At 43.8% G+C, this 15,990-nt stretch overlaps 1 protein-coding gene across 3 annotated transcripts in view; it reads right to left on the bottom strand.

Annotated features, from left to right (window-relative positions):
- lyst (lysosomal trafficking regulator) overlaps positions 1-15,990 on the bottom strand; it is a 215,517-nt gene that overhangs the window by 66,115 nt on the left and 133,412 nt on the right. For 2 of the 3 annotated variants that reach the window (XM_045702248.2, XM_045702250.2), the window contains 4 exons: positions 12,136-12,288; positions 7,800-7,967; positions 7,138-7,329; positions 2,448-2,677 (listed from right to left, as the gene is read on the bottom strand). In XM_045702248.2, coding sequence (XP_045558204.1) covers positions 2,448-2,677; positions 7,138-7,329; positions 7,800-7,967; positions 12,136-12,288 — 743 coding nt within the window. The remainder of the gene's footprint in view (positions 1-2,447; positions 2,678-7,137; positions 7,330-7,799; positions 7,968-12,135; positions 12,289-15,990) is intronic. The other variant, XM_045702249.2, reaches the window with a different exon arrangement.

Below are 15,990 nucleotides of genomic sequence, written 5' to 3'. Positions count from 1 at the left end.
GGGTCGTTCCTCTGAAGGGAAGCCATGGCTTGTTGGGTTTGAGTCACAGCGTAGTTTCTCTGAGGGAAGCCATGGCCTGTTGGGTTTGAGTCACAGCGTAGATTCTCTGAGGGAAGCCATGGCTTGTTGGGTTTGAGTCACAGCGTAGTTTCTCTGGAGGAAGCCATGGCCTGTTGGGTTTGAGTCACAGCGTAGATTCTCTGAGGGAAGCCATGGCCTGTTGGGTTTGAGTCACAGTGTAGATTCTCTGAGGGAAGCCATGGCTTGTTGGGTTTGAGTCACAGTGTAGTTTCTCTGAGGGAAGCCATGGCTTGTTGGGTTTGAGTCACAGTGTAGTTTCTCTGAGGGAAGCCATGGCTTGTTGGGTTTGAGTCACAGCGTAGTTTCTCTGAGGGAAGCCATGGCTTGTTGGGTTCGAGTCGCTTTACTCACAGATTGGTTCGCTGTTATATATACCTGACCACTCACTGTCTCCCGGTTGCTTTGGAATATAACGATCTATCAATGTTAAACTATGTTGTCTGGCTTCTACATATAATCCTATCAGTACAGATATAATATATAAAACATATAATCCTATCTATCCTATCCTATTCTATCAGTACAGATATAATATATAACACATATAATCCTATCCTATCAGTACAGATATAATATATATAATCCTATCAGTACAGATATAATATATAACACATATAATCCTATCTATCCTATCAGTACGGATATAATATATAACACATATAATCCTATCCTAACAGTACAGAACGGAGCCACTCCCTCGCCATGCGTCCTATCGGAGCCACTCCCTCCCCATGCGTCCTATTGGTACAGAACGGAGCCACTCCCTCCCCATGCGTCCATTCTGTACGCCTCCCTCTATTGGTTCCATTGAGATTCAGAGGGAGTTCTAACACACTGAAGGGTAACTTCACATAACGGTCTATCATCTCACACGTCATGAGATGTCAATACCCACTGCACAAACAGAAGAAGAAAAACAGAGGTATTAAACACAGGGTCGGGGTACATTCAACTGAAGAAGCAAACTGAAAGTCCAATTCAAAAATTGTTAATTTCCTTTCCAAATTAATTACAACCACCACTAACCAGACTGATTACAACCACCACTAACCAGACTGATTACAACCACCACTAAGCAGACTGATTACAACCACCACTAACCAGACTGATTACAACCACCACTAACCAGACTGATTATAACCAGACTGATTATAACCACCACTAACCAGACTAAGCAGACTGATTATAACCACCACTAAGCAGACTGATTATAACCAGACTGATTATAACCACCACTAACCAGACTGATTATAACCACCACTAAGCAGACTGATTATAACCAGACTGATTATAACCACCACTAACCAGACTAAGCAGACTGATTATAACCACCGCTAAGCAGACTGATTATAACCACCGCTAAGCAGACTGATTATAACCACCGCTAAGCAGACTGATTATAACCACCGCTAAGCAGACTGATTATAACCACCGCTAAGCAGACTGATTATAACCACCGCTAAGCAGACTGATTATAACCACCGCTAAGCAGATTGATTATAACCACCGCTAAGCAGACTGATTATAACCACCGCTAAGCAGACTGATTATAACCACCGCTAAGCAGACTGATTATGACCACCGCTAAGCAGACTGATTATAACCACCGCTAAGCAGACTGATTATAACCACCGCTAAGCAGACTGATTATAACCACCGCTAAGCAGATTGATTATAACCACCGCTAAGCAGACTGATTATAACCAGACTGATTATAACCAGACTGATTATAACCACCGCTAACCAGACTAAGCAGACTGATTATAACCACCGCTAAGCAGACTGATTATAACCACCGCTAAGCAGACTGATTATAACCACTGCTAAGCAGACTGATTATAACCACCGCTAAGCAGACTGATTATAACCACCGCTAAGCAGACTGATTATAACCACCGCTAAGCAGACTGATTATAACCACCGCTAAGCAGACTGATTATAACCACCGCTACGCAGACTGATTATAACCACCGCTACGCAGACTGATTATAACCAGACTGATTATAACCACAACTAACCAGACTAAGCAGACTGATTATTACCACCACTAAGCAGACTGATTATAACCACCACTAACCAGACTGATTATAACCACCACTAACCAGACTAAGCAGACTGATTACAACCACCACTAAGCAGACTGATTATAACCAGACTGATTGTAACCACCACTAAGCAGACTGATTATAAGCAGACTGCTTATAACCACCGCTAAGCAGACTGCTTATAACCACCGCTAAGCAGACTGATTATAACCACCGCTAAGCAGACTGATTATAACCACCGCTAAGCAGACTGATTATAACCACCGCTAAGCAGACTGATTATAACCACCGCTAAGCAGACTGATTATAACCACCGCTAACCAGACTGATCTTGATCCCGTCCATCATCAGTCTGAGAATGTCTTTCTGGAAACTCTTCATGTTGGCCGGAGGGAGGGGGAAGGGGAGGGGAGAGGGCGGGCCAGGGGTGTGGCCTGATGAGCCGGGGACGGAGCCGTCTTCCTCAGGGGCGTGGTCGACAGGGTCAGGGGTCAGGTGGTGGTCCGGGGAGTCTGGGAAGTTCAGCAGGTCGTAGAAGTCTTGGCTCACGTCTAGGGAGGGAACAGATGGAGGAGGAGAGGGGGAACAGAGGAGGAGGAGAGGGGGAACAGAGGAGGAGAGAGGGAACAGAGGAGGAGAGTGGGAACAGAGGAGGAGGAGAGGGGGAACAAAGGAAAAGGAGGAGGAAGAGGAGGAGAGGGGGAACAGAGGAGGAGAGGGGGAACAGAGGAGGAGGAGGAGGAGGAGGAGAGGGGGAACAAAGGAGGAGGAGGAGAGGGGGAACAAAGGAGGAGGAGGAGAGGGGGAACAGAGGAGGAGAGGGGAACAGAGGAGGCGGAGGAGGAAGAAGAATGCCTTATTAGTCAGAATGGGAAGACAGCACAACAGCATGAAACACTGCAGAGTATAGACACAGGCTCTGTTCCAATAGCCACACTACAATTAATCCAATTACTATCTGGTAGGGGTGTGCCGAGTACTCAGACAAAACAAGTATTGTAAGAGATATGGAGATCTTTCAGAGTATGATTATGACACAAGAATGTATTTATTTATTATCCGTGATCAGAGATCATTTTCACCTGCCAGCACTCATCTCTATTTCACTCAAACAGTGTTCGTAGCTAGCCATTGGTGTTCAACCTAGTTATTACCTGGCTACTTGGCTGAGGCCATATGGTCGTTTTAGTAGGTCTACTTGGCTGAGGTCATATGGTCGTTTTAGTCAGTCTACTTGGCTGAGGCCATATGGTCGTTTTAGTAGGTCTACTTGGCTGAGGCCATATGGTCATTTCAGTAGGTCTACTTGGCTGAGGCCATATGGTCATTTCAGTAGGTCTACTTGGCTGAGGCCATATGGTCGTTTCAGTAGGTCTACTTGGCTGAGGCCATATGGTCGTTTCAGTAGGTCTACTTGGCTGAGGCCATATGGTCGTTTAGTAGGTCTACTTGGCTGAGGCCATATGATGTTTCAGTAGGTCTACTTGGCTCAGGCCATATGGTCATTTAGTAGGGTCTACTTGGCTGAGGCCATATGGTCATTTAGTAGGGTCTACTTGGCTGAGGCCATATGATGTTTCAGTAGGGCTACTTGGCTGAGGCCATATGGTCGTTTTAGTAGGTCTACTTGGCTGAGGCCATATGGTGTTTAAGTGGGTCTACTTGGCTGAGGCCATATGGTGTTTCAGTGGGTCTACTTGGCTGAGGCCATATGGTGTTTTAGTAGGTCTACTTGGCTGAGGCCATATGGTCGTTTAGTAGGTCTACTTGGCTGAGGCCATATGATGTTTCAGTAGGTCTACTTGGCTGAGGTCATATGGTGTTTCAGTATGTCTACTTGGCTGAGGCCATATGGTGTTTCAGTAGGTCTACTTGGCTGAGGCCATATGATGTTTCAGTAGTTCTACTTGGCTGAGGCCATATGGTGTTTCAGTAGGTCTACTTGGTTGAGGCCATATGGTCGTTTTAGTAGGTCTACTTGGCTGAGGCCATATGGTCGTTTAGTATGACTACTTGGCTGAGGCCATATGATGTTTCAGTAGGTCTACTTGGCTCAGGCCATATGGTCATTTAGTAGGGTCTACTTGGCTGAGGCTATATGATGTTTCAGTGGGTCTACTTGGCTGAGGTCATATGGTCGTTTTAGTAGGTCTACTTGGCTGAGTCCATATGGTGTTTCAGTAGGTCTACTTGGCTGAGGCCATATGGTGTTTCAGTAGGGCTACTTGGCTGAGGCCATATGGTGTTTTAGTAGGGTCTACTTGGCTGAGGCCATATGGTTGTTTAGTAGGTCTACTTGGCTGAGGCCATATGGTTGTTTAGTAGGTCTACTTGGCTGAGGCCATATGATGTTTCAGTAGGTCTACTTGGCTGAGGCCATATGATGTTTCAGTAGGTCTACTTGGCTGAGGCCAAATGGTGTTTCAGTAGGCCTACTTGGCTGAGGCCATATGATGTTTCAGTAGGTCTACTTGGCTGAGGCCATATGGTCGTTTTAGTGGGTCTACTTGGCTGAGGTCATATGGTCGTTTTAGTAGGTCTACTTGGCTGAGGCCATATGGTATTTTAGTAGGTCTACTTGGCTGAGGCCATATGGTCGTTTTAGTGGGTCTACCTGGCTGAGGCCATATGGTTGTCTTAGGTCTACTAGGCTGAGGCCATATGATGTTTCAGTAGGTCTGCTTGACTGAGGCCATATGGTTGTTTTAGTAGGTCTACTTGGCTGAGGCCATATGATGTTTCAGTAGGTCTACTTGGCTGAGGCCTTATGGTCGTTTTAGTAGGGGTCTACTTGGCTGAGGCCATATGGTCGTTTCAGTATGTCTACTTGGCTGAGGTCATATGGTGTTTCAGTAGGTCTACTTGGCTGAGGTCATATGGTGTTTCAGTAGGTCTACTTGGCTGAGGCCATATGGTCGTTTTAGTAGGTCTACTTGGCTCAAGCCATATGGTCGTTTTAGTAGGTCTACTTGGCTCAAGCCATATGGTCGTTTTAGTAGGTTTACTTGGCTGAGGCCATATGGTCGTTTAGTAGGTCTACTTGGCTGAGGCCATATGATGTTTCAGTAGGTCTACTTGGCTCAAGCCATATGGTCGTTTAGTAGGGTCTACTTGGCTGAGGCCATATGCTGTTTCAGTAGGTCTACTTGGCTGAGGTCATATGGTCGTTTTAGTAGGTCTACTTGGCTGAGGCCATATGGTGTTTCAGTAGGTCTACTTGGCTGAGGCCATATGGTTGTTTTAGTAGGTCTACTTGGCTGAGGCCATTTGGTTGTTTTAGTAGGTCTACTTGGCTGAGGCCATATGGTCGTTTTAGTAGGTCTACTTGGCTGAGGCCATATGATGTTTCAGTAGGTCTACTTGGCTGAGGTCATGTGGTCGTTTTAGTGGGTCTACTTGGCTGAGGTCATGTGGTCGTTTAGGGTCTACTTGGCTGAGCCCATATGGTATTTTAGTGGGTCTACTTGGCTGAGGCCATATGGTCGTTTTAGTGGGTCTACCTGGCTGAGGCCATATGGTGTTTTAGTAGGTCTACTTGGCTGAGGCCATATGATGTTTCAGTAGGTCTACTTGGCTGAGGTCATATGGTCGTTTAGTAGGTCTACTTGGCTGAGGCCATATGGTCATTTTAGTAGGTCTACTTGGCTGAGGCCATATGGTGTTTCAGTGGGTCTACTTGGCTGAGGCCATATGGTCGTTTTAGTAGGTCTACTTGGCTGAGGCCATATTGTCGTTTTAGTAGGTCTACTTGGCTGAGGCCATATGATGTTTCAATAGGGTCTACTTGGCTGAGGCCATATGGTGTTTCAGTAGGGTCTACTTGGCTGAGGCCATATGGTGTTTCAGTAGGGTCTACTTGGCTGAGGCCATATGGTCATTTTAGTAGGCCTACTTGGCTGAGGCCATATGGTCGTTTTAGTAGGCCTACTTGGCTGAGGCCATATGGTCATTTTAGTAGGTCTACTTGGCTGAGGCCATATGGTCGTTTTAGTAGGTCTACTTGGCTGAGGCCATATGGTCGTTTTAGTAGGTCTACTTGGCTGAGGCCATATGGTCGTTTTAGTAGGTCTACTTTGTCTGTCCGTATAATTATTCAATTTCTGATGACGTCTGTAGTTATGTTATCATCTCTTCTCTCCCAGGCATGTTTACCGACTGACACATCATTATAATGACCCTACCTTCATCTACATCTGTCTTGAGTAAATGCAGGTAGTAGTAGCCAGCCATGCATTAGGCTATTTATTAACCTGTCGTTGAGAATTCAACAGGACTAAGTAAGTAAATCATGTGCATTTGGCGGGTTGTTTAATAACAATAAGAACATCACAATGTGCTCTGAGTGACAGAGCAGTAGTGAAGGAACATCACAATGTGCTCTGAGTGACAGAGCAGTAGTGAAGGAACATCACAATGTGTTCTGAGTGAGAGCAGTAGTGAAGGAACATCACAATGTGCTCTGAGTGACAGAGCAGTAGTGAAGGAGCATCACAATGTGCTCTGAGTGACAGATAATTCGTTTCAAATATCAGATAATTTGTATGGTACTAACCGTGGTATATGAGCCTGTTCTATTACCATATTTACTGTGGTATATGTTAAAATAAAAATGAGCCTGTGTATTTACTACCGTATTTACTATGGCATACGAACCTATGCATTTATTACCGTATTTACTATGATAAATGAGCCTGTATATGTGTTACCGTGTTTACAATAGTATATGAGCCTGTTGACAGCCAGAACCACAGGTCTCTGTATGAACTCAGTCTCTGTGTATTACCGTAGTTCCCTTGTATTTCCCTGCTGTAGGAGCATGTTGTATAGATGAGCCTGTTTTACCATATTTACCATGATAGATGAGCCTGTTTTACCATATTTACCATGATAGATGAGCCTGTTTTACCATATTTATCATGATAGATGAGCCTGTTTTACCATATTCACCATGATAGATGAGCCTGTTTTACCATATTTACCATGATAGATGAGCCTGTTTTACCATATTTACCATGATAGATGAGCCTGTTGACAGCCAGCACTACCAGTCTCTGTAGTCTCTGAATGAACTCAGTCTCTGATGCCCTGATGGGGTTCTCCTGACTCATCCTTCTCTGCATCATCTGGTTCAGCTCATCACTGGCTACAGAACGCATCCTGGTCAGTAGACTGTCTGACTGGGCCAGGGAGAAGCGACGCCGACCTGGGGATACAGGCAACATGTATTATAGAGGTGATTCTAACGTGAGGGGCAAAGAAAGTGTTAAATCACACACAGGTGATCCTACAGAGAAAGCTTAGTAACTTCCATTACATGCTGCTAGCATCTCTTCATCACATGTCAGGCTTGACATGGACTAGATTCTCTGTGGGAATGTTTTACCAGGAATCTACAAGCCATAAGTGTGAACTGAAATCTTCAAACAGGTTAGGGTGAGAACTTTCACATTTGTAGTCTGCACACACACACACACACACACACACACAGGCACCAGTAATGTCTGAGTGTACTGGGCGAGTCATGTCTCTCTTCTCTTTCCATGCAGTAGAGCAGAGACTGGGATTATAGGAGGGGTGAGTAGTTCACAGCAAGAGTTAGGGTTCTGGGGGGATAATGTTCTCCTCTACACAGAGAGAGAGAGGACACTGGGTCCCAGATCCCAGCGTGGCTACCTGAGTCACATAGGAACACATAGGAAGTGGTGTCGGTGGGGGAGGGGAGGGGGGAGGTCTCAGACAGGAAGCAGAAGGGGGGAGGCAGGGGGATCTGGCCGTTCGAACAGTAGTGCTGCCGTGGAATACGGGGAATAATGCTGTCTCTCATAACCATGGCCATGGAACCTTGGAGTGGGGGGATGAAGAGACACAGGTGAGTTGCAGGGTAGATAACAGGTAACACCTGATTAGGAAATGACAAGAATGAAAGACTGACCACTGATAGCCTCAGACTGGCCATGATAACATCTCAGACTGGCCATGATAACATCTCAGACTGGCCAAGATAACATCTCAGACTGGCCAAGATCACATCTCAGACTGGCCAAGATCACATCTCAGACTGGCCAAGATAACATCTCAGACTGGCCAAGATAACATCTCAGACTGGCCAAGATAACATCTCAGACTGGCCAAGATAACATCTCAGACTGGCCAAGATAACATCTTAGACTGGTCACGATAACATCTCAGACTGGTCACGATAACACCTTAGACTGGTCATAACTATTTCACTAAACATCTCAGACTGGTCATGACAACATCTCAGACTGGTCATGTTAACATCTCAGACTGGTCATGTTAACATCTCAGACTGGTCATGTTAACATCTCAGACTGGTCATGTTAACATCTCAGACTGGTCATGTTAACATCTCAGACTGGTCATGTTAACATCTCAGACTGGTCATGTTAACATCTCAGACTGGTCATGTTAACATCTCAGACTGGTCATGATAACATTTCAGACTGGTCATACAGTTGAAGTCGGAAGTTTACATACACTTAGGTTGGAGTCATTAAAAAAATGTTTCAACCACTCCACAAATGTCTTGTTAACAAACTATAGTTTTGGCAAGTCGGTTAGGACATCTACTTTGTGCATGACACAAGTCATTTTTCCAACAATTGTTTACAGACAGATTATTTCACATATAATTCACTGTATCACATTTCCAGTGGGTCAGACGTTTACATACACTAAGTTGACTGTGCCTTTAAACAGCTTGGAAAACTCCATAAAAGGATGTCATGTCTTTAGAAGCTTCTGATAGGCTAATTGACATCATTTGAGTCAATTGGTGGTGTGCCTGTGGATGTATTTCAAGGCCTACCTTCAAACTCAGTACCTCTTTGCTTGACATAATTTGAAAATTAAAAGAAATCAGCCAAGACCTCAGACAACATTTTTTTTTAGACCTCCACAAGTCTGGTTCTTCCTTCGGAGCAATTTCCAAATGCCTGAAGGTACCATGTTCATCTGTACAAACAATAGTACGCAAGTATAAACACCATGGGACCACGCAGCCGTCATACCGCTCAGGAAGGAGACGCGTTCTGTCTCCTAGAGATGAACGTACTTTGGTGCGAAAAGTGCAAAAACAATCCCAGAACAACAGCAAAGGACCTTGAAGATGCTGGAGGAAACAGGTACGAAAGTATCTATATCCACAGTAAAACGAGTCCTATATCGACATAACCTGAAAGGCCGCTCAGCAAGGAAGAAGCCACTGCTCCAAAACCGCCATAAAAAAGCCAGACTATGGTTTGCAACTGCACATGGGGACAAAGATCGTACTTTTTGGAGAAATGTCCTCTGGTCTGATGAAACAAAAATAGAACTGTTTGGCCATAATGACCATCGTTATGTTTGGATGAAAAAGGTGGAGGCTTGCAAGCCGAGGAACACCATCCCAACCGTGAAGCACGGGGGTGGCAAATCATGTTGTGGGGGTGCGTTGCTGCAGGAGGGACTGGTGCACTTCACAAAATAGATGGCATCATGAGGTAGGAAGATTATGTGGATATATTGAAGCAACATCTCAAGACATCAGTCAGGAAGTTAAAGCTTGGTCGCAAAGGGGTCTTCCAAATGGACAATGACCACAAACATACTTCCAAAGTTGTGGAAAGATGGCTTAAGGAAAACTAAGTCAAGGTATTGAAGTGGCCATCGCAAAGCCCTGACCTCAATTCTATAGAAAATTTGTGGGCGGAACTGAAAAAGCGTGTGCAAGCAAGGAGGCCTACAAACCTGACTCAGTTACACCAGCTCTGTCAGGAGGAATGGGCCAAAATTCCCCCAATTTATTGTGGGAAGCTTGCGGAAGGCTACCCGAAACGTTTGACCCAAGTTAAACAATTTAAAGGCAATGCTACCAAATACTAATTAAGTGTATGTAAACTTCTGACCCACTGGGAATGTGATGAAAGAAATAAAAGCTTAAATAATTCTCAACTATTATTCTGAAATTTCACATTCTTAAAATAAAGTGGTGATCCTAACTGACCTAATACAGGGAATTTTTACTAGAATTAAATGTCAGGAATTGTGAAAAACTGAGTTTAATAAATGTATTTGGCTAAGGTGTATGTAAACTTCCGACTTCAACTGTAACTATTTTCACTAAACATTTCAGACTGGTCATAATAACTACACCGAACAAAAATATATACGCAACATTCAACAATTTCAAAGACTTTACTGAGTTACAGTTCATATAAGGAAATCAGTCAATTGAAATAAATTAATTAGGCCCTCTTCTATGGGTTTCACATGACTGGGAATACAGATATCTGTTGGTCACAGATATCTTAGAACAAAAAGTAGGGGTGTGGATCAGAATACCAGTCAGTATCTGGTGTGACCACCATTTGAAAGAACTGGGCCTTTTTCAGCTTCCAGGAATTGTGTACAGATCCTTACGACATGGGGCAGTGCATTATCATGATGAAACATGAGGTGATGGCGGCAGATGAATGGCACGACAATCAGCCTCAGGATCTAGTCACGGTATCTCTGTGCTTTCAAACGGCCATCGATAAAATGCAATTCTGTTTGTTGTTAGTAGCTTGGATGTACTGCCAAATTCTCTAAAACGAGATTGGAGGCAGCTTTTTGTAGAGAAATGAGCATTAAATTATCTGGCAACAGCTCTGGTGGACATTCCTGCAGTCAGCACGCCAATTATATTCTCCCTCGACTTGAGACATCTGTAGCACTGTGTTGTGTGACAAAGCTGCACATTTTAGAGTGGCCTTTTATTGTCCACAGCACAAGGTGCACCTGTGTAATGATCATGCTGTTTAATCAGCTTCTTGATATGCCACACCTGTCAGGTGGATGGATTATCTTGACAAAGGAGAAATGCTCACTAACAGGGACGTGAACAATGTTGTCCACAAAATTTGAGAGAAATAAGCTTTTTGTGCATATGGAACATTTCTGGGATCTTTTATTTCAGCTCATGAAACATGGGACCAACACTTTACATGTTGCATTTATATTTTTGTTCAGTATATTTCACTAAACATCTCATTACTACAAAGCAGTTACACCGACAACCACATTGGAAACAGTATTTTGCATTGTGCCATTAATATGTAATTAACCATGACAACTCTAACGGATAGCGCTCTCATTTCCCTTAGATCTGTGGACTGTAAAGTAAAATGGACAATCAAGGAGTATTCTTCTTCTAGACCCTGAGCAACACAGTCCTATGCTATTGGAACTAACTAACTAACTATGGGATATCCTCTCACCTGTGATGGTCTTGGCCCTAACTAACTAACTAACTAACTAACTAACTAACCATGGGATATCCTCTCACCTGTGATGGTCTTGGCCCTAACTAACTAACTAACTAACTAACTAACTAACTAACTAACTATGGGATATCCTCTCACCTGTGATGGTCTTGGCCCTAACCAACCAACCGACCGACCGACCGACCGACCGACCATGGTATATCCTCTCACCTGTGTTGGTACTGGCACTAACTACCTAACTAAGGGATATCCTCTCACCTGTGGTATTGGCCCTAACTAACTAACCAACCAACCAACCAACCAACCAACCAACCAACCAACCATGGGTTATCCTCTCACCTGTGATGCTTTTGGCCCTAACTAACCAACCAACCAACCATGGGGTATCCTGTCACCGGTGATGGTCTTGGCCCTAACTAACTAACTAATTAACTAAACATGGGATATCCTCTCACCTGCGATGCTCTTGGCCCCAACTAACCAAGCATGGGATATCCTCTCACCTGTGATGCTCTTGGCCCCAACTAACCAAGCATGGGATATCCTCTCACCTGCGATGCTCTTGGCCCCAACTAACCAAGCATGGGATATCCTCTCACCTGCGATGCTCTTGGCCCCAACTAACCAAGCATGGGATATCCTCTCACCTGCGATGCTCTTGGCCCCAACTAACCAAGCATGGGATATCCTCTCACCTGCGATGCTCTTGGCCCCAACTAACCAAGCATGGGATATCCTCTCACCTGCGATGCTCTTGCGTTTCTGGTAGATGGCATGGTGAGAAGAGGTGGGCACGTTGACAGAGCTGCTCAGCTTCTGAGGGTCCTGATTAGCTGTCGTCTTTATGAACTCAATAGCTGATTGGAGGACGCGGAACTGCAGGGCCACTGCCATCTCTACAGAAGGAGAGGGAACGAGTAGATTCAGTACCAGTCAAAAGACACACCTACTCATTCAAGGGTAGAATAACATTGAAGACGTCAAAACTATGAAATAACCCATATCAACTTCATGAGGAATGCTTTCCCAGGCTTTACTATACCTACCATCTGCCCTATATAATATACACTACCGATCAAAAGTTTGGTGTCACTTAGAAATGTCCTTGTTTTTTAAATCAACATTTCTTTCCTATAAAATAACATCAAATTGATCAGAAATACAGTGTAGACATTGTTAATGTTGTAAATGACTATTGTAGCTGGAAACGGCAGATTTTCTAATGGAATATCTACATAGGCATACAGAGGCCCATTATCAGCAACCATCACTCCTGTGTTCCAATGGCACGTTGTGTTAGCTAATCGAAGTTTATCATTTTAAAAGGCTAATTGATAATTAGAAAACCCTTTTGCAATTATGTTAGCACAGCTGAAAACTGTTGTACTGATTATGAAGCAATAAAACCGGCCTTCTTTAGACTAGTTGAGTATCTGGAGCATCAGCAATTGTGGGTTTGATTACAGGCTCAAAATGGCCAGAAACAAAGAACTTTCTTCTGAAACTCGTCAGTCTATTCTTGTTCTGAGAAATGAATCAAATCAAAGTTTATGTGTCACGTGCGCCGAATACAACCTTACAGTGAAATGCTTACTTACAGGTTCTAACCAATAGTGCAAAAAAAAGGTGTGCGTGTAAGTAAAGAAATAAAACAACAGTAAAAAGACATTTGAAAATAACAGTAGCGAGGGTATATACAGACACCGGTTAGTCAGGCTGATTGAGGTAGTATGTACATGTAGATATGGTTAAAGTGACTATGCATATATGATGAACAGAGAGTAGCAGTAGCGTAAAAGAGGGGTTGGCGGGTGGGACACAATGCAGATAGCCCGGTTAGCTAATGTGCGGGAGCACTTGTTGGTCGGGCCAATTGAGGTAGTATGTACATGAATGTATAGTTAAATTGACTATGCATATATGATAAACAGAGAGTAGCAGCAGCGTAAAAGAGGGGTTTGGGGGGGGCACACAATGCAAATAGTCCGGGTAGCCATTTGGTTGCCTGTTCAGGAGTCTTATGGCTTGGGGGTAAAAACTGTTGAGAAGCCTTTTTGTCCTAGACTTGGCGCTCCGGTACCGGTTGCCATGCGGTAGTAGAGAGAACAGTCTATGACTGGGGTGGCTGGGGTCTTTGACAATTTTTAGGGCCTTCCTCTAACACCGCCTGGTGTAGAGGTCCTGGATGGCAGGCAGCTTAGCCTCAGTGATGTATTGGGCCATACACACTACCCTCTGAAGTGCCTTGCGGTCGGAGGCGGAGCAATTGCCGTACCAGGCAGTGATGCAACCGGTCAGGATGCTCTCGATGTTGCAGCTGTAGAACCTTGTGAGGATCTCAGGACCCATGCCAAATCTTTTTAGTTTCCTGAGAGGGAATAGGCTTTGTCATGCCCTCTTCACGACTGTCTTGGTGTGTGTGGACCGTGTTAGTTTGTTGGTGATGTGGACACCAAGGAACTTGAAGCTCTCAACCTGCTCCACTACAGCCCCGTCGATGAGAATGGGGGCGTTTGGTCCTCTTTTTCCTGTATTCCACAATCATCTCCTTAGTCTTGGTTAGTTTGAGGGATAAGTTGTTATTCTGGCACCACACGGCCAGGTCTCTGACCTCCTCCCTATCGACGTTGTCGGTGATCAGGCCTACCACTGTTGTGTCATCTGCAAACTTAATGATGGTGTTGGAGTCGTGCCTGGCCATGCAGTCGTGGCCCGTCAGGAAGTCCAGGATCCAGTTGGAGAGGGAGGTGTTTAGTCCCAGGGTCCTTAGCTTAGTGATGAGCTTTGAGGGTACTATGGTGTTGAACGCTGAGCTGCAGTCAATGAACAACATTCTCTCATAGGTGTTCCTTTTGTCCAGGTGGGAAAGGGCAGGGTGCAGCGCAATAGAGATTGCATCATCTGTGGATCTGTTTGGGCGGTATGCAAATTGAAGTGGGTCTAGGGTTTCTGGGATAATAGTATTGATGTGAGCCATTACCAACCTTTCAAAGCACTTCATGGCTACAGACGTGAGTGCTACGGGTCGGTAGTAATTTAGGCAGGTTTCCTTTGCGTTCTTGGGCACAGGGACTATGGTGGTCTGCTTGAAACATGTTGGTATTACAGACTCAATCAGGGACATGTTGAAAATGTGGGAGGGCTTTGTACACGTCTCTGTGCGTAGAGTACAGGTGATCTACAATTTTTTTCCCTCTGGTTGCACATTTAACATGTTGATAGAAATTTGGTAGAACTGATTTAAGTTTCCCTGCATTAAAGTCTCCGGCCACTAGGAGCGCCGCATCTGGGTAAGTGGTTTCCTGTTTGCTTATTTCCTTATACAGCTGACTGAGTGCGGTCTTAGTGCCAGTATCTGTCTGTGGTGGTAAATAAACAGCCACAAAAAGTAAAGCTGAGAACTCTCTAGGCAAGTAGTGTAGCCTGCAATTTATCACAATATACCTTACTTCAGGCGAACAGCGCAAACTGGCTCAAACCAGAATAGATAGATAGATTCTACCAGGCTATACTATACCTCCCCTATTTAATATATACACTCTACCAGGATATACTATACCTACCCTGTATAATATATATACTCTACCAGGCTATACTATACCTACCCTGTATAATATATATACACTCTACCAGGCAATACTATACCTCCCCTATATAATATATATACTCTACCAGGCTATACTATACCTCCCCGCTACCCAATATAATATATATATATACTCTACCAGGCTATACTATACCTCCCCTATATAATATATATACTCTACCAGGCTATACTATACCTCCCCTCTACCCTATATAATATATATACTCTACCAGGCTATACTATACCTCCCCTCTACCCTATATAAGATATATACTCTACCAGGCTATACTATACCTACCCTATATAAGATATATACTCTACCAGGCTATACTATACCTACCCTATATAATATATGTACTCTACCAGGCTATAATACACCTACCCGGTATAATATATATACTCTACCAGGCTATACTATACCTCCCCTATTTAATATATACACTCTACCAGGATATACTATACCTACCCTGTATAATATATACACTCTACCAGGATATACTATACCTACCCTGTATAATATATATACTCTACCAGGCTATACTATACCTACCCTGTATAATATATATACTCTACCAGGCTATACTATACATACCCTATATACTCTACCAGGCTATACTATACCTCCCCTATATAATATATACACTCTACCAGGCTATACTACACATACCCTATATAATATATACACTCTACCAGGATATAATATACCTACCCTGTATGATATATATATATATATACTCTACCAGGCTATACTATACATACCCTATATACTCTACCAGGCTATACTATACCTACCCTGTATAATATATATACTCTACCAGGCTATAATATACCTACCCTGTATAATATATATACTCTAGCAGGCTATACTATACATACCCTATATACTCTACCAGGCTATACTATACCTCCCCTATATAATATATACACTCTACCAGGCTATACTACACATACCCTATATAATATATACACTCGACCAGGATATAATATACCTACCCTGTATAATATATATATA

The sequence above is a fragment of the Salmo salar genome, chromosome 19, assembly GCF_965601325.2.
Source record: "Salmo salar chromosome 19, fSalSal1, whole genome shotgun sequence".
In the NCBI taxonomy this organism is placed as follows: domain Eukaryota; kingdom Metazoa; phylum Chordata; class Actinopteri; order Salmoniformes; family Salmonidae; genus Salmo; species Salmo salar.
Note: the sequence above shows the minus strand (reverse complement) of the source record. Positions and strands in the feature narration are given on the sequence as shown.